The 19,097-nt window shown below is 48.8% G+C and overlaps 1 protein-coding gene across 3 annotated transcripts; it reads right to left on the bottom strand.

Annotated features, from left to right (window-relative positions):
• ZIC3 (Zic family member 3) lies at nt 4,711-16,847 on the bottom strand. 3 transcript variants are annotated; one of them, XM_013983895.2, is made up of 3 exons: nt 15,239-16,847; nt 13,954-14,117; nt 4,711-5,879 (listed from the first exon to the last, which is right to left on the bottom strand). In XM_013983895.2, exons 1-3 carry the CDS (start codon nt 16,296-16,298, stop codon nt 5,730-5,732), a joined length of 1,374 nt encoding a protein of 457 aa, XP_013839349.1. In that variant the 5' UTR covers nt 16,299-16,847; the 3' UTR covers nt 4,711-5,729. The 3 variants fall into 3 exon arrangements, 2 of the variants coding, with proteins under 2 accessions (XP_013839349.1, XP_001927777.1); XM_001927742.6 differs by lacking the exon at nt 4,711-5,879 and adding an exon at nt 10,850-13,130; XR_002340714.1 differs by lacking the exons at nt 13,954-14,117; nt 15,239-16,847 and adding an exon at nt 8,881-8,969 and having other exon boundaries at nt 5,785-5,879.

Genomic DNA, 19,097 nt, shown 5'->3' with positions numbered 1-19,097 from the left:
GATGTAGCCACTCTGAGTTTTAGAATGCCTAAGAAAATCAAGGAGTGAGAGTTCCCTTCATGGCGCAGTGGTTAACGCATCCGACTAGGAACCATGAGGTTGTGGGGTTTAGTCCCTGGCCTCGCTCAGTGGGTTAAAGATCCAGCGTTGCCGTGAGCTGTGGGGTAGGTTGCAGACGGGGCTCAGATCCCGCGTTGCTGTGGCTGTGGTGTAGACCGGTGGCTACAGCTCCGATTGGACCCCTAGCCTGGGAACCTCCATATGCCGCGGGAGGGGCCCTAGAAACGGCAAAAAGACCAAAAAAAAAAAAAGAAGAAAATCAAGGAGAGAAATAGCGAAAGTCTTGCCCGAGAACATTCTTCAAAGCTTGAAGTAGAACATAGGAAACAAGGACTGTCTCTTGAAAGGGAAACAGGGCAACCGAGAGTTGTTGGTGGGCAAAGAACATTCTTTTCATTGTGTACACTTTCGAATTTCTCCTCATGTACATGTACTACCTATTTAAAAATCAACATAATTTTTACATTTAAAAAAAGCTTAAAGTAGGTAAGTTCCTGGAATGGTCCTTACACTATGGCCTGAATTTAACTATTTTGGGGGAGAGGAGCACACATGCTCAAGGCTAATGCTCAACCTGAGGGTCAGTGAGGTTCCCCACTTCTTTCATTCCACGCGATCCATTTAAAAATCGTGGAGTTCCCACTGTGGCACAGTGGGTTTAGAACCTGACTGCAGCCGGTGGGTTCGCTCCCCAGTGGATTAAGGATCCTGTGTTGCCCCATCTGTGGCATAGGTCTGCACCTACAGCTCAGATTCAATCCCTGGTCTGGAAATTTCCATATGCCAAGGGTGGGGCCATAAAAAAAATCAAACATAAATATTTGAGCCATTCAATTTACACTTAGCACAGCAACCATAACAGTTTTCTAGCATAAAAAAAAAATGGGTCTTATCACCTATTTTAGCTAAAGATGCTCTCTCCTGATTCTACCAGGAACCTCAGCTTTGAACACCCGATTACGACAGACACACATTTTTCATCTAAATGAATGTTATACGTGTGCACGCACAAGCCACAATTCCCTTATTGAACAACACATATGCACCAAATAAGTTTCAATTAGTGCAGGCTACAGAATCAATCTTCCCCCACCCCAGCAAAAAATGCCCCAGGCCGTACATTTAAAGAAATGAATGCAAATTGAAAACAAATGCACAATTACCTTTTCAAAATGATTTAATTTTAATTAACATATTTATATTGCATGTGGATGCTCAATTTAAAACACTTAAAAGAAGCAAATGCAGAAGATTTGATAAAATATTGTGTATGAAGATTGTGCACTTACCAATTACTGATTCATTTTCTGGTTTATTATTTGCCCAATAAAAAGCCATGCTGGTTAATTTAAAAATTCAAAGTCGTTTTTAGATTTTTCTTCTTTTAAAATAGAAAAGTGGTTATGGTCCTGCGTTCTGATTTTCAAGTACTATATTCCAACTATTCACTTATCCAAAGTGATTAGAGTGTTAATAGAAGCATTTGGGTTTAAATTCAGTGTTCAAATAGCTGTATTATGCAATTAGTCAATATGCAATTACAGGGAATCTAATGGAGCCAGATGCATGCAATCCAGACACATGCAAACTAGAGATTAAGACTTCCTCAGTTTTATGCATATAAGCAAATTATGCAGTTAAACAGGGCTCAGTAAAGAATGAATTGCATCCATTTTTAAACGGCTGGACTCTGCGAATTTTCATTTTACCAGTTCGGAGAGATGCCTTAAAGCCCTGAAGCTTTGCAACACTATATAATAGTGGTGTGAAGTCTCAAGTAGCCATAGCAAAGACAACAACAGCAAAAATGGTCTTAATGCTTTTCCTAAAATAGGGCTTCTTTCCCCTCCCCCACTCAGTTTCTTTCATAACAATGTCTCATCAGAAAGTATTTTGCTTCCCTGCCGACTCATTCACAAGATTAATCTAGTGCCTTGAACATAAACGTTGTGTTTCAGTGGAACATTCAATGGAAGAAGCTTCATTTCACATCCTTGATATACCCGCAAATCAGGCTCAAAAATCATGGAAGGCTCAGAAATGATCAAGGAATAGACGCCTGATGGAACAGATGCACAGATGCTGTGCTGGAAGAAAAGACAAATGCTGAAGTGCATAATGATTTTGAAAAGATTTCTTTATCAAACATGTCATTTGTTTGAAAGACCAGAGTCGTTGGCATCAGATGTGGGATATCAGCTTGTTAGCAAAGTGAAACATGATGGCTGCTAGATACTGGCGATTGATGAATCAATTGAAATCACTGATGTTGCCCAACTGAACATCTTCATTTAAAATGTCAATGGTCAGACGCTAACCGAACACCTTCTTTATCGGGTTATCCCTACAACCAATCCGATGTCACATCTCAGTGATACCCTGGCTGGGTATTTTTGTAAAGAATAGCAAAGTCTCCAAAGAAACGTTATCAGCTGACCCACCAACATACTCTGTTGATGATTCGCTGCAAAAATAGAATACGAGTGTAGCTTTTCCATGTAAGTTCTGGCTGGGTAACATGAGTGAATCATTCGTAAACAAGTTCCATGCACTGGATTTATATGGAGATGTTAACAGGCATTTATTTATCGGTACCACAAAGAGCCTCCTATTATTGACTCTGGGGCATTTACAGCGGGAAGTGTTGGCAATGACATTTTTCTTTATTTCATCAATGGAGTTCCTGACGACTCAATTTTTTTTAAATGACTTTTCCCCCCAAAGTACAAAAAAAAACCCCCAAAAAACCCAGGAGCGGGAACGTAGATTCTTCTCTAAGAATCTAAGAGGGTTTTCTCCTGCCCCATCCATCCCTGTTCTATAGGAAAAGGCTGTGCTGACTGGATTTTCAGGCTCTAGAATGATCTCACCCATAGGAGGACCTGGCCACGGGGGGCACTACAGCACTACACTCGACATCAGTTTCCAAACTGGTCATTTAATATAACTTTGCTCTTACTCGGTGACAACCAATACCCCAATACGTTTTAACACCACGGCCGAACCCCGCTTCTAGTGGGGCAGAGTCAGGAGGAAAGAGAGAGAGGAATAAGGAAAATTCCCCAGGCCTCCGTTCAAAAGCCATTATCATTCAGCAGTGCTGCCTCTCTGGAAAGCTCCAAGTCCCCAAAATCAGTGGGAAGGAAAGAAATACTCCCCACGCAGTTCATCTGGGAAGAGCTTCGTGTGTTGGTGTTTTTGTTTTGTTTTACTGCATAGAGACCTATAACTGAGAAAAAAATGCATTTCATAATGCAGTAATAGGGCATTTCTACGCTTGCACTCGAGCCTCCATTTTATTAACATAAAATAATCAGGGTATCCTTTTAAAACATAATAAAACCAAAAGCATGGCCGTAAAGAAATAAGACTGGTGGCCGATGTTTGTTTTTTCTCCTCCGAAGCGAGGCCATCACCTAGGGAATCCGTAAACTTATTCTAAGGATGCTGACGTTGGTCAAAACATTTCGGGGACTCCTCCTTGGGAATTGCCCTCAGAGCTAGTTTCCAAGCCCCACAAGAAAATCAGTCTCATTACTCTATAGTCACAACCCGCATAATACTAACATAAATTTCGTAAGGGGGGAATTGAATAATTTAAGACATCATACGATTTAATCTTTTTGTTAAATGCGAATGCCAATTTGCACATTATGAAATTGTCATTTAATTTAAATGTAGTAAGAAGCTGTTGACTACAGCGAAAATTGTGTCAAATTGAAAGTAAACCATTAAAACACTGTTTACAGGTTTGAAGTACACAACTTATTTTTATCTAAGAATAAGTATTCATTGGAAGATAATGAACAACAGGCATTTAATAACATTTTAATTTTGTGTGTTTAAATATTCATAGCTATGTTCATAAACCCACATGCCTGATCTAGTGATTACGCTTATGAAACGCAGTATTTCTTATACGCCCTAAGTCTCCATCTATTTTCTGAACACTGCATTCATTTGTACCCCCGTACAAATCACTCACTCTATGTCTTTAGTAAAATAGTCCATAATATGGAAAATAGGAATCTACCCCAGAGCAATGAAACAATAGCTACCTGCAAGAGGAAAAGAAGCGAATTAACATTTGTTCAGGGCCTACTCTGTGCCAGGCTCTTTATGGACATTTTCTTGCTTAATCCTTAGAATAACCCTAGGAGGTATTATTATCACAGTGCAGCTGGCTCATGGCAACTTGGTAGTTTACCTTTCCAAGGGCTTTTTTAATAATCCCATTATAACACTCCACTGCCTGTCTGAGAGAACACAGTTCTTGTTCTTAAAAACAAAACAAAAAATTCTACCAACATCTTTCTGGGGGGAATGTCAAGTTCTAGGCAGCTAAGAATCCAAGCATCATAGTCTTTCTTGGCTGGCCTGTACTCCTATTCCAGATGTAAATGAACAGACAAAAATCAGAGGGTGATGAGCAGTTTTTCCTTCTACTTAAAGAAATTACAGTATCATCAGTCTACTTAGCAGAAATTTTAATAAAACTGGATCTAAAGAACCAATAGCAATATACTCTATCAGGCTGCAATTTTACAATACCTCATCATGGCATAATCATGTCAAATAAATAGAATGATGGCCACTCACAGATTAGATTACAGATGTTAAATTTAAAATGAGAAATCAAGTATCTGGAGTTCGAAGAATTTCAGTGAAGTGTCTTCATCCTCTCTAACACTACAGTTAATTAACGACAACTTGTGTTTTAATAACACCTATATTCCATGATTCTATAAGTGTTCTAATCAATGCTTGCCAAGTTGTCTGCCCCAAGAACCACTTCGGAGCTTCTGAATAATGTACATGTAATGTGTTGTGCTGCCATGCCCCCTTTCCAGAGGCCTTCCTTTCTCCTTTAAGGTTATTCTCAGCTTTGTTTTTTTCCTCTCTCTCACCCAACCAGTGGTGTTCCAGTGCTCTTTTTTCTCCAAACTCCACCACCAGTCTTTCCTTCTACGCATCCCAATCGATCCTTGACTCTGACGTCTCCCCCTGACCTGCCCAGCACCTAGCCCGGAGTCCCTCTGGGAAAACACTGTGAGCGCAAAACAGTTGGTTGGGCTTTGTTCAGTGGATTGCCCCCACCCCCAAGTTTATTGCTTCGTGAAAGCCAAGCTATATCGTGAAAAGATGTGAACAGAATATAAATTGTCCGAAGTCAACAGGTTAATCAAGGTTATTTAGGGGCTATAGCTGGCACTGTAATAAAACAGTAATCACAAAAAATAATTTAAATGGTTTTATTTACGTCAAACATCAATTATAGGGATCCCGGGTACTGCTTTTTGAACACAAATATGAAATTCACAAAACAAGCACTCATAGTTCTAGTTTTAAACACTTGAGTTCTACATGTGGAATGCAGGTGTTTGAAAGAGACTTTCAACAAGGTCAACACAATGCATGAGATAATACACCCTGGGTTATGAATTAGGCCAGTCTTCACCTCCGTCTTCCCGTTTATGATCCTAAATTGGCGGGGGGTTGGGGGGGTGCTTTTTTGCTTTTTCATTTCACAAATGATTGCTCAACACAGAATGAAATCCACCAAAAGAAGAAAATAGTCTTTTTATACCTAGGGAGGAAGCTACTACTCTTAAAATGATCCCTTCAAGGTAACAGACATCCAAATTGATGTGGTTTTCTTTGAAACCTCATCAGTAAATCATTTCTTGCACAGTAGGTTCGGCATTAACCCTGCATTTAGGATAGGTAGTGTTATGGAGGGCTGGCTGCTGCATACCAACGTCAGTATCAAGTTCTTCGTCAGGAATTAGAGACTGTCCCGGATACCAAGCAGGACAACACTGGCAAAAGAACAAAAAGTGAACTGCAGATAGGTCAAAACAGGCTACATTTACTCTTAGAAAAAAATTCGTAAAACGTTACCGGATATGTTGTTTTAAATACTAGTTTATAATAAAACACAACGGAATCCTTTATTTTTAACACCTTCAAACAGTCTTTACATAGATTGTGTTTTAATAAAATACACTGGACAATGCACACATCCAATTCGAAAACAAACATTATAAACTTGCCATCTGGTGAAGGCTGTTCTTATAGTTACCACAGAACTCACACTCCTCTAGTCATCAGATTAGCAAACTGGTTGAACTGTCATCACATTAAAATACACAAAATTGTTTGCTTTGTTAGATGATTTTTAAAGAAATATATATATTTTTAGTTTTAACAGACTTTTGGAAACAGGAATCTTACTCAAAGCAGCGCTGCTCCTGTGTTAAGTTACTATTAGTCCAAGTGCTCTGAACATCCTGCCCTTTAAATGCTTCCTGTAAACTTAGTGTTTTTCAAGCTGTAAGTTTCTATGGTTATGGTAGAAACCAAACCTCAGTGGGAAAAGCAGTGCCCTCTGGAGTTGTCATTCAAACAAATATAAGAGTTCTACCAATTTATCACTCAGCCAGTTCTGCAGAAATTCCATTCACATAACCCCTGTGAAAATTAACTGCAGTTTCACCATATCAAATGACCCAAAGAACACCGCAGGTATCCAGGGGAGATAGCTCACCAGTGCATCTTTAGCTTGATTTTAAAGTCAACTCCAGGGACAATCTGGGCTCTGCAGTTCTCAAAGAGACAAACTGCCTAGCCATTGGCTAAAAATTTTTCAAGTTAATGAACTTTGCATTTTCCACACTTTTTGGTACCAAGAGATTTTAACCAGGAAAAAAGCCCAAACCTCAGGGTTCAAACTACAGCATGGAAAAATAAAGTATACAGCAGGCAACCATCTCCTTCCTTTGATCTCTCAAAGATGTCAATACTCTAGTCCAGTTAGGGGGTGGGGTGGAGTGCCTGAGCCCTGGGAGGAAACTTCACCCAAAGGGGGGGAAATCTGTTTGGTGGCCATTTCAAAACAAGTTTCCAAACTGCAGAAGGGACTCCGGCCCCTTTGACTTGCAGGAACCACACATAAGAAAAGGACAGAAAATACTACAAGGCATGCTTATTTTAATTGCCCAGGGGTTTCCAATGCAAAGCACGACAACTTAAATGCATATTCCAAATTCTTGCTCCAAAGCCGTCTTCTTTGTGCACTGAAAAGGAGGAAAGACAACCCCATCAATTGTTCTCTGCAGATAAAGGCACTGTTTTGCAGATTTCCCCCCAGATCTGGGCCAGCTTTGCTAATGACCTGCCCACCCACCTGGGGCCCTTCCCAAGGTGGCCCACGGGAACTGCCCGACACCTTCAGGAGCCCAAACGCTCGACCGTGGGCAGCCCCAGAAAGGCTGTCTTTTCGTTTAGCTGTTGGCCTCCACGAAGACGCAACCTGAAAGAATTCGTACCGCTTAGTTTCCTAAAGGAGCCGGAGGTCAATAACTGTACTTAAAAAAAAAAAAAAAAATCCCACATTGTTTTATTCTCATGAAAGACATCTGAAGGCGAATCTGCAGCATCTTTCTGCAGGGAAAACACGAATTCGAGATCTCTGAGCTACCAGGGGTTCTTTCACACGCCAACATTTAGGCAGTTAAGCGAAAGCGGAATCAAAGTTTTTGGAATCATGGCTTTTTTTTTTTTTTTTGCTTTTTTCCTAAGACCACCAGCTGTTCCAGCACACACACAAAGCGCACACAGTGCCATTTTTCATAGGCCCGCGTTTAAATGAGATATGCAGAAAATGGGGCCTGAGCAACGTGGAGGGTTCGAACTCGCACTGGCACGTCCACGTCGCTCATCCAGGGCATTTTGGCTGCAAACGGTGCCTCCGTGCTCGGCTCACGGGCCCCGCCATTGTCCTGGAAGAGAACAGTGTCCACTCCTTGGCATTTCTCGAGCCTCGAAGGTGCTGGGGGATCCCGACCCGAGCGCCAAGCTCCAAAGGCCACCCCCACGCCCGAGGGCCCGGGGCAAGGGTTTCAGGTCGCGACGGGAGGGCGGGGCGGCCTCTGGTGGGTTTCAGGTCCCAGTCCCCCCGGGGACCCCAGTCCCCCAGAGGCTCGCCAACTTCCCACGCCCAGGATGCCCTGGAAGAACTTCTTCGCTTCCGTGTCTTAACAATTTGCCGCTCGGCCGCCACGACCTACATTCCCCCGCGAGGCGCTCCGAGCCGAGGAAGAACAAGGGACTTGAAGCCCCACAACAGCGGGGCAGCCCGCAGTCGGCGCGCCGCTGCGCTCCGCGGGGGTTCGCATCCGGCCGCCATGTTCCCGACCCGCGAGCCGCCCCAGACCGGCCCCCGGCCCCCGGCCCTCCCCTCCGCCGCGCTCCCGGCCCGGCCGAGGCCGCGGCGCGCCAAAGCGGCTTTCAGCTCTCCCCCGCCGCCCCCTCGCAGCCGAAGCCGACTCGACGGCTGCGGGCTGTGCGCCTGCGCGCGGCGCGGGCGGAGGAGGCCGGCGGGTCCCCGGCCGCGGCTTGAAAAGGCTGGGGCGCCGGGGAGCGGGGGAGGGGTTGGGGCCCGGGCCGGAGCCTCCTCTTTCCTCCCAGCGGGTCCCCGCTCCGGCCCCGGCGCGGCTCTCACACGTGCGCGCTAAAAACCCACTTCAAAGTCTGCTCTCGGCGCGGGGGCAGCCCCCTCTGGACCGGCCCTCGGGCCCTCGCGCGGGCCGCCAACCAGGCCCCGGGCCTCGTCCCCCCTGCAGTCCCTGGCGCGGCGAAGAGACCCGGAGGGCCGAGCGCGAGGACGCTCGCTTGAGAGCCCCGGGAGCCGGGATCGGCCTTCGGGCGCGCGAGCACCTCCCTTCCTCCCCCACCGCCACCGCCACCGCCACCGCCTGAAAAAAATGAATGGAACACAAAGTTTGCGGCCAGCGCTGCGCTGTGGCCTTCGGAGCTCACCATTGTTTGGGCTCGTATTGACCCCAGGTCCGGATTAGGCAGCGGCTGATTCCTGCTTTACAGCCCTGCCGGCCTAATGAGGCCGGGAGGCGATGGGGCGCGAAGCGTCCTCGGAGCCCGGGCGACCGCCGGCTTACGGCCGCCAAGGGCCCTGTAGGTGGAGGTCAAAGGGTCAGCGGGCCGAGACCGCGGGAGAATTGACCCTAGGAAATGAGGTCCCCTCCCCCCGGCCCCAGCTTCGATCGGGCCTCGCGAGGACTCGGTACGTGGGCACGGGCTCTGGGCGCCCCGACGAGGGGCCCGGGGGCCTCGGGCTGGAGCCCCGACTCCCGCAACGCCCGGCCTGGTCCCGGGCCAAAGCCCGACTTAGACTTAAGCCTCGAGGGGCAGACAGTCCGAGAGAAAACCAGCCTGGCTGCCAGGCGGAAACCCCACGCTTCAGGGGATGGGCACGCCGGTGGCTATTCTTTCAGAAACTTAAGTGGAGAGAGGCCCTTGGACTTTTTTCGCTTGTTTGGGGGGCTTTATAAGGGAAGGAGAGGGAGGCAGGGGCGAAGAGGCAAGGAGACCGCGGGCGGCAGGGAGGGGGGAGGGGCGAGGAAGTCTCGAACACAACTTTCCTGGGAGGCTTTGTGAGCGGAGGCGGTCCCTGCTTGCTCTCCAAGCTTCGCAGTAGCCAAGACTGACTGCCCTGCTTAGCCCGGTCCCTGATCTTTAACCTTCCAAACTGGATGAAGCCCAGACTTATGTCGGCGTGGAAATAGACACCTCCGCCTTCCCCACCCAACATTGGAAATCTTCAACCACCCATTTTGGAAAAGATAATGGATTTTTAACCAAAGGCTTTACCAGGTGCAAGAAGTAAAAGAACAGGCAGATCACTAAGAACCCAGCTAACATTCATGGTTTTCAGCTGATCTATCTTTAGGGTTGCAAGGGGGTTTTTTGGTGGGGGGGGGGGCTTATCCTTTAAGGTATTTACTGAAAATTCAAGAATGTACATGTGCACTCCCAGATTCAGATTATAGGAAGAAAATCTGTGAATAAATTTTTCTTTGCAACAAATGACAAGGGCAGAGGGATAGACTATTAAGAGAAATACGATGCTACACCCATATTAGAGGAAATCATGTAGCCGGGCAAAACTTTTATATTATCGTAACACTGGTTATCATCATTGTTAAATAGCATCATCCCCTCTTAGGACACAATGCTTTGCTGTAAAATTTTGTGGTAGAATAATTTCAAGCCTAGCAAGGAAAGATCAAACTCCTCTTTTTGTCTCCTAAGGAGATGTTTAATATAGTTAACTGGCATGGGGGAGAGTGGGAGAAGCAAGTTTCTGAAAAAATCTTGCAACCAACCCATCACTCTACTGCCATTTAAAGTTAGGTTAAGTTGGGCATGGAGAGGGAATTCATAGAGAAAACAGTAAACTGGAAATTCAACACGTATTTCAGAAGAAAAACATTTAGACTTCAGTTGGAACACATTTAAAGCAAATCTTATGGGTATAAGCTTTCTGAAAATTTGCTGAGCATTTAAAATGGTCTCTGGTTTGAAGTGAAGGAAAAATCCTGAAATAGGAATTTGGTCCAGCACCTTCAATGTCAAGGTCAAGATTGGAATGTTTGGAGTAGGCGTGGTAGACTGACCAGGTTACCTGCTCATCACTTTGCGAAGTCATCCCAATCGGTTCGTGGCATTCAGGCCCTTGCCTTGTCTATTGGTGGAGGAAAGTGCAAAAAAACCCATTCTCCACAAGAAATCCCATTCAAAGCAATTTGCAGTTAGAAACTGTCAATAATTAATTGTTGACAAAGATCAGTAGATAACTTAAAATAGACTGCTTCGACTGTATCCAGGGAATCAAAGTTTCTTTTAATCATCAGAAGTTCTCTGAGCGTTTCAATTTAAGGTTGATTTATTTGAACATGGAAAAAAAAAATCAGGCACCAAATACAAAAATGTTATAAATAGATGTGCCAAGACTTTATTTCTTCAAAAAGAACAATAAACAAAATTCTAGAATTCAAAATGATTATGTATAATACCAAACTGACTGCCACCAAAAAACCTAGAGCACTGCCCCTTCCAAGAGAAGGAGGTACTTAAGCCTATTCATTACATTTCTAAATTCTTTACAATTCCTTATCTCCACCATTCTATTTGCTGATTTGCAAGTTGGTTATTCATGCAGAGATTGGGCTCTCAGTATTAAATAGCACCCTAAATTAGTTTAAAAAAAAAAAGAGAAACCTCTCTCAATACTCTACCCACTCCAACCCCTCCCCCCCAAGAGTAATCAGTTTCTTTTTCAAATGACAACTGTAAAAGAACTGTTTGTCCAAATGAGTTGCTTCGCTGAAGATTAAATGGATTGTTAATATTTTATCACAAAGCAAACAACCATTTTTCATTGTTATTGATTTTAATGGAAACAATGCTCTTAACATCTTTGCCTACAAACCATGAACTTTAAAAATACATATTTTGCAAATGTTTTTTCTTTCCATAATATCATTTCAGAACCGCTGCAGTTATTACACCGCTATAAAAATTTTATGAATCAGTGTGATAATTACGAATTGGACTATATACAGCAAAACAAACCATCCTTTGCCTTCCAAAACTGTAAATGGACTATGGTTCTTTTAAGAAGCACTTTCATCATAAGTAAGCACGGCTCAACTGGCCTTACTCATCACCACTGTTTCAGACGTATGCTTACTTTTGAAAATATATAGAAAGCTAGATAGATTTGATAGACAGATTAGATAAGTCATAGATACAAACATATATAGGTATATGGGTGATCTCTCAATAGGACAGACAGACATGCATCCTGCCACAATGTTCATTTTTATGTAAGATAATAAAAAAACTAAGGGACATAAAACTCATTAGGTTACCTTATGTTTATATATGTAGGGCAGGGATGATTAAATCCAGCTTCTCAGTCTTTGAAGCACAAGATTGAGATGTCATGGCCACTAACTGAATTGATCAGTAATATTTGATTTGCATGCCGAAAATCCAGGACAAACACATTTAAACTCGTAGTTAAACAACCATCTGAGCTAGAGATAAAGAAAGGAGGGTCTTCCCAGATGGAAACTGACACTGTAAGGAATCTATACTGCAATAGAAAAATAATTTAACAATTAAAAAAGGGATCTGAGTGAGTTATAAATACCAACAAACAAGATTTCATTTGCTCACGTCTCCTCTTTGTAGAAGGAGGCTGTTACAAAACAAGAGAAAGGAGTCAGTGGTTCAAAAATTGTAAATTGTGTTCTTCTTTCAAAACAATAAAATTTAATGCTAAAGCGGTTATAATCAAAAGCTGTACAGAATTTGTTAGAAAACATTTATCCATAAATATTGTTCAGTTCCCGGCACTTGTAGCAATAATTAAATTACAAACGATAAATATGGCATCAATGGATATGTATTTACAAAAAAAAAGTTCTTACAAAAGGCAACTGTATACTAAACGTCACAATCTGTGTAGAGTAACATCACATCCTCAGCCTGAAAAAATACTGAACAACAGTTTCGACCCCATTCGACAAAAATACATTCACAAGTGTAATGCTTTGAGGAAAAGTTCAAGACATAACAGGACTTTGGCACGGTTTAAGACTGTGAGAGTTTAAACAATCACCACTAAGGCGAAGATGTTTCCATCAATTTTAACATCACCACCACCACCACCACCAAGCCTTCTGTAACTTCCTCTCAAGGAACAGGACAAGAGTTAAAATGAACTGAAGGCGTTCAGGGATGGGGTGAGCAGAGAGCAAGAGAAAGGGGAAGAAAATGCAGTGAAAAGATTTTTTTTTTAAATCCTTCAAATGCCAAAACATATTTTCTAATCCTGAGAAAAGGGCATGACTATTTTTGGATCTTGCCCCAAAGCCTTCCTGGACAATTGCAATGAACAAGATGTAGCCCTATGTATGGCCTCTTGCCTTAAAACTCCATTTCCATCTGATTGGTCTCAGTTTTCTTTTTAAAATGCATTTGGTCCATTCTATGGTTAACAGGGTTTGTGTTTGTGTTTGTCCTCAGACGTACCATTCGTTAAAATTGGGAGGAAGTCCAGGGTTGTGGCTGGTGCTAGTTTGAACTGCAGAAGGGGTTTTAGTGGTATCTTTACTGTTTGCAGAAGCTATAGCGGGTGGAGTGGAAGATTCATAGCCTGAACTGGCAGCAGGGGAGGAATCTGACCCTTGAGATTCATGAACCTAAAATTAACATGTATATATTATAATGAATATAATTCCAACTGGCATTGTGCAAGCAAAAACAAGAGCAGAATTCGAGCACTGTAAGAGCAAGACCGCCCAGTGACCCACTTAAAAGAGAAATGCTGCTGGTTTTTGGTATTCTCTTTTTAATTTCCACATTACCGATGTCTAGAAAACCCCAAGATGTTCGCCAACAAAACAGTCTGAGTCCTAAGAATGGCTTCATGAAAAAGGAATAAAGCGCTCCGATTTACTCCTGCCCCTTCAAAAAAACGCTTTCTCCGCGGATGGAGCGGGGTAAGCACGAAGCCTCAGGGGCCCTCTAAAATACTCCGGGCCCAGGTTTCGCCAAGCCCGCTTTGGCTTGGCAAAGCAGGTACACAGAAAGGTGGCACGGGCGCCCTGGGCGCTGCGAGGTCTCAGACAAATGCTTGGGACTCACAGCGCGCTCCTCGGCCCCATTGTTTTATCGGAAGCCTAAGAGCCAGTGAACCACGCACCCCCCGGGTTCGGCGCGGGCACTCTCGGTTCTCACCGCGGGCTGAGCGGGGAGAGGCGGCCCCTGCAACCTCCAGCCCTGGCGAGCCCGGTTAGAGCTTCCCAGTAAACAACTGATTGTTCCCTCCGCTCCCTCCTCCTCCCCACTGTGCTCTCCCCCGCCCCCCTCTGGGTCCCCAAAATGGGTTCAAGGTGTCAACGCTGGAGCAAATAGGATTTAACGTGGAGGACACAGGGTTGGCAGCGCGGGCGCTTCCGTTCCGCAGCCCGGTGTCGGGCCGAGTGTTTATAAACCGCCGACCGCTAATAAAGAGGTAATTACCTTCATGTGCTTGCGCAGGGAGCTCGGGTGCGTGTAGGACTTGTCGCACACTTTGCAGATATAGGGCTTGTCCGAGGTGTGCACATGCATGTGCTTCTTGCGGTCGCTGCTGTTGGCAAAGCGTCTGTCACAGCCTTCAAATTCACATTTGAAAGGTTTCTCACCTGCAAAAGGCAGAAACGCAAAGAGGGGTAAACACGGTCAGGGCCGGGGCTTCCTGGGGTCGAGCAGCGGGAGACGGAGCGTCCGGCGGTCTTCCCGGAGAGGGAGCGCCGACTGGGGGCGGCCGTGGCATCTCTTTTCCCTGGAGAAAAATGCAGCGCGCCGGTCGAGCCTGCTGGGGGGCGGGGGGAGCGGCGGTCGGGGGGCGGGGGTGGGGCCGGGCCGGCCCAGAACCTGCCGGTCCCTTTGTTCTCGCGCAGGATGGGAAAGCCCCCGGCTTTCCAAAGTTTCCCCTGAGTCGCGGTACCCCCCCGACCCGGCCCAGGGCCTCCAAAGCGCGGCCACCTTCCGCCGATCTCTCGGCGCAGGAGCCCAGCCCGGGCGGGACAATGGACCGGGACGGGACAATCCCTTTTAGTTCCTCCTTTGTACCTTTTAATTTGCCTCTTTCAAATGCAGCGGTTTTGCTAAGCCCAGTATTAAAAAGCTTGGGTCGTCGTACTTAACGTTCGAAAAGAGAAAACTATATAAATCCAGGGGATCCGGACAGTTTTACAAGATGCTCTGAACAAGCCACGAAACTGTGGTGCCTTTTCTACTTTAGCTTTCCTCCCGGAGGACTGAATTGAACCTGGAACTCCAAATAAAAATAGTTTGACAAAAGTATCCGTCATTTAATTAGGAGATGTGCCAATCAAGGGTAAAAAAGAGCGGAAGTAACCGAAAGTTAGTTTTCATTAGCATTTCTATGGTTGCCTCCCCCGACTGTGTGCCGAGAGCTAAGTCGCTCGTAAGCAATTCCTCTCCACACGTTCGGAGTCCCTTCACAGTTACCCAGAAAGAGACAAAAAGAGGCGGCGCCAGTTTGTTCCTGGGCGCGAGAAGGTTCCAATTAGTTCCCGAGACCGCAGAGCCGGCGGCCGGGGAAGTTAGAACTGGGCAAAAGCGCCGCGGGGCGGGGAGGGCGAGAGGTGGAGGGACGCTGACAGCGCTACTTTTTCGAACGGCCCTGGCGGGGCGCCGCCCCTCTCTTTGGCCGCCACCCCCCTCTCCCCGGCGCTGAAAGTCGGCTTGGGGAAGCGGTGCGGCGGCGAATCCCGCGCCCGCCCGCCCTCCCCCTTACCTGTGTGGGTCCTCTTGTGGATCTTGAGGTTCTCGGAGCGGGCAAAAATCTTGCCGCAGCCCGGGAAGGGGCACGGGAAAGGCTTCTCGCCCGTGTGCACCCGAATGTGATTGACCAGTTTGTACTTCGCCTTGAAGGACTTGCCCTCGCGGGGGCACTCCTCCCAGTAGCAGACGTGGTTGTTCTGCTCCGGGCCCCCCACATGCTCCATGGTGACATGTGTCACCAGCTCATGCATGGTGCTGAAGGTCCGGTCGCAGCTCTTCTTGGGCCGGCTCAGCTGAGCCTCGTCGATCCACTTGCACGACAGCTCCTGCTTGATGGGCTGCCGCATGTAACGAAAGAAGGCGCCAGGCCCGTGGTGGGCCGCCACGTTCACGCCCATGTTCATGTTCATGGGGCTGTAGTTAGGGAACTGCGCGCCGGCCGTGTAGGGGTCCGTGCGCGGGCTGGCCACCGGGCGGTACGGGTCGGCGCGGCCAAACAGCTCTCCGCGCAGCCCAAGGTGGACCTGGTTATTGTCCACGTGCCCGGTGGGCGACGGGTGCCCGGCGCCCTGCTCGTGCAGCCCGGGGAAGAGCAGGTAGCCGGGGGGCTCGGGAATGCCGGCCGGAGCATGCAGGCTGCTCGCCGAGCCGGCGAAGAGACCGTGCTGCCCGCTACCTGAGGCCGCCTCGCCCAGCCCGGAGCCGCGCTGGCGGAACAGAAAGTCGCGCGTGGAGTTGAACGCGGCGGAGGCGGCACCGCCGTAGCTGGGCACCTGGCCGGCGTGGTGATGGTGGTGATGGTGGTGGTGATGATGGCCCAGGGCGTTGGCGTAACCCGAACCCTGCGGCGTGAACGCCGAGCTCTGGCCCGAAGACAGATCGTGAGCCGCGGCGGGGCTCAGCTTGAAGGCAGCGGCGGCGGCGGCGGCGGCGGCGGCGTGGGGCGAGTCCCCGAAGGGATTCAGACCCATGCCCGCCGGCTCGCGGTTGGGCATCTCATGGTGGCGCGGCGCGCCGAAGCTGCCCACTCCCAGCCCGGGGAACTGCGGGCCTCCGTCCAGGAGCATCGTCATGGGTGGGGCGTTCTGGGCACCAGCGATCCGGCTGAAATGAGCGAGGGTGCGGGCGAAGGAGATCTCCGAAGTGTCGTAGTCGGAGAGGGGTGGCGGCGGTTGGACACTGTCGGAAGACCCCCAAGGCGGTACCAGGGGCTGCAACTTTCCGTCGCTGCGAGAGTCTCCTGCAGAGGGATAGGAGGGAGGAGGGGAAGTAGAAGGACCTGGAGGGGGGGAGGAGGGGGGAGAAGGAGGGGGAGAGAAGGGAGGAGAAAAGACTCTGGGACTAGATCTGGTTTAACAAACTAACAGGCGCGCACAAAGAAAAATAAGCAAAATAATAAGTGGAGGGCGGAGTTTGCCAATCCAGCCCCGGGCACCCTTCCTCTCCCCGAGAGCTCAGAACCGCGAGGCCAGGAGGCTCCCTCGGCACCGGCCTCCCGGCTAGACTGCGCTTAGAAGCAGAGCCGGCTAGCGGCCGGCAGGCAGGAGGCAGGCTCGGTCCTCGCCGCTCGCCGCGCCAGTCCCAGCCTCTTCGCCTCCAGAGTAATGTCCTTGGACTGATAAAGTCAATCACTCACTCCTCTCACATAAACCGAGCGGGAGGCCCGCGGCGCGCGCCAATGGGGAGCCAGATGGCCCGCGGTCACCTGACCCCCGGCCCCGCCGCCCATTGGCCGTCGCCGCAGTGATTGGCAGCGCAGAGCGGGGAACATGGCAGCCGCGGCCGAGCGACCGCCGCTGATTGGGCCGTGGCCGGGCGCCTGGCAGGTGAGGCGGCGGCGGCCAGGAGCCCGCGAGTGGGCTTCGCGGGGCTGACGCTGCCGTGGGGAACTGGAGCCAGGCTTGGGCCGGAGACCGGCGGGGCGGGGGCGGAGCCGGGGCCTCCCTCCCGCCCGAAGCGAGCGAGCACCCCCAGCGCGCGCTTTACCCGCTTTGGCCAAATGAACTCTCTGCCCCGCGGGGATCGTTCCCACCGTCGGCGCGGCGCTGGACGTCCAGATCCGCTCGGGCCCCCGCCACCAAACCACCCCGAGAATGTACCCCTTCCGCGGCCGCAGGGCACCCATCCTGAGGCGAGAACAACAGTTCTACTCTCACGGCCCCTTAGCCGCGTCCTCCCCACGCGCCACTGTGGGCTCTGATGGCCCCAAGAGCCCGGACCCAGGCCGGCCGACTCGCCGTCTGTGATCCGAGTTGCTACCGGCCGGCCGAGGCCCAAGCGGGGGGAAACGATTACAATGAGAGCCATCTCCCTTACTTCCGTCTGAGCCAAGCAGTGACTCTTTAGTTTGTGAGTAGTGGCTATACAAGCCACTGTCCTGTCCCTGCCACACACACCCCACACACACACACATGACACACCAGACCCAAGGCAGCAAACATATATAACACAGGAAACTCGCACACACCACACTACGCACACAACTAAACACAACAGTAAGTACACAACAAACTACGCACAAAACAGTAAACACAGGCACACAACAGTGTACACCCATAACACATGCAGAAGCACAGATGCTAGACATGCACAGAGTACACTTAGCCTGTGTACCCAAAACGTGCACACAGCACACTAACACATTGCACAGCAAGCTCACTAGACACACAGGATCTGTGCCCTGTTTAAACCACGGGGTTAATCAACTTCGAACTCTCAACATTTTCAAATGCGAAAGTAGGAGGCGGGAATGGGGATTGAGAGGTGGAATTTTCTTCCCTCCAGAACTGCCAAGGCTTCGCCCCCTTCTACTTCTACCCGGAGAAGCACGTAGTGACCTCGGGAACTTCTCACCCATTAAGGACTGACTTTCCAGGGTTGTGTGTGGGATCACCGCCCCCTCTCCTGTCTGGTGCAAGGTCTTTCTGGACATAATAACCAGGTTCAGACCGGGCTATAAATCCACTCATTTTTTGTCCGGCCCGGCATTTGCAAAGAATGCAGGAGAGTGAAAGGGCGGAGAGAAAGATGGCTGTAATTGTCACACCCCGAAGAGAGCCGAGCCCCAAAGTCTGCGCCTTGAGGCAGCCTCGCAGCCAGGCCGCCATCTCTCTGTAGGAAACAGAACATCTGATCAAGTTCAGAGGCGCTAGGAGAGACCGCCTCAAGCAGCGCTTTTTAACTGCAGCCTTTCACTTCCTGCCCCCCATTCCGCCTGGCCTGGTCCAGACTTCTTCTTTCTTTGCCAGTTTGCTGGGGGGAAACCCTGCCGGCGGCACACTTACCGTAGTCACCCCCTCCCTTCAAACTCGCCCCAATTCTCCCTCTGCATCAGAGCTCTCTCCCCAGGTTGGAAGGTGAGGTCACTGCAGACTTCAATTATTACATCTACTGAAAATAGGCTCTCCAAGACTTGGTTTCAGTGTCGCTCAGCCGAGGGTTTCTTGGCGGGGCGGGGGGGGGGGGAGCGGTCAGGGAAGAACAAATACGCCTAAATCATGCAAATGAATTCCCTGGAGTCAGGTTTACAAAAAAGGGAGGATTGCTTTTCTTTCTTTTTCCCCTTTCTCCTCCCTTCCCCCTTTAGATTCTGCCTTCCTGCTACCTCTCTTCACCTCCCATCCACCCCCCCAAGGACCCTGGGCGCAGAGTTGGTTTGAAAAAGTTTGGATTTCCTCCTGGCGCCAATCCGGAGGAGAGCGCGGGGCTCGGGGCTCCGGAGCGGGGAAGAGGTGGCTGTCGGACCCCAGCCCGGCCAGCGCTGATGCGAAGGTTTTCGGGGAACCTCGCCTGGTACCCCGAGAACCAAGGGCCTCGCGCGACTGGGAGTCGGAGCGGGCAGCGGGGCGAGGAGCGGTGGAAGAGGGCGGCCG

Source organism: Sus scrofa, chromosome X, assembly GCF_000003025.6.
Source record: "Sus scrofa isolate TJ Tabasco breed Duroc chromosome X, Sscrofa11.1, whole genome shotgun sequence".
NCBI lineage: Eukaryota > Metazoa > Chordata > Mammalia > Artiodactyla > Suidae > Sus > Sus scrofa.
Note: the sequence above shows the minus strand (reverse complement) of the source record. Positions and strands in the feature narration are given on the sequence as shown.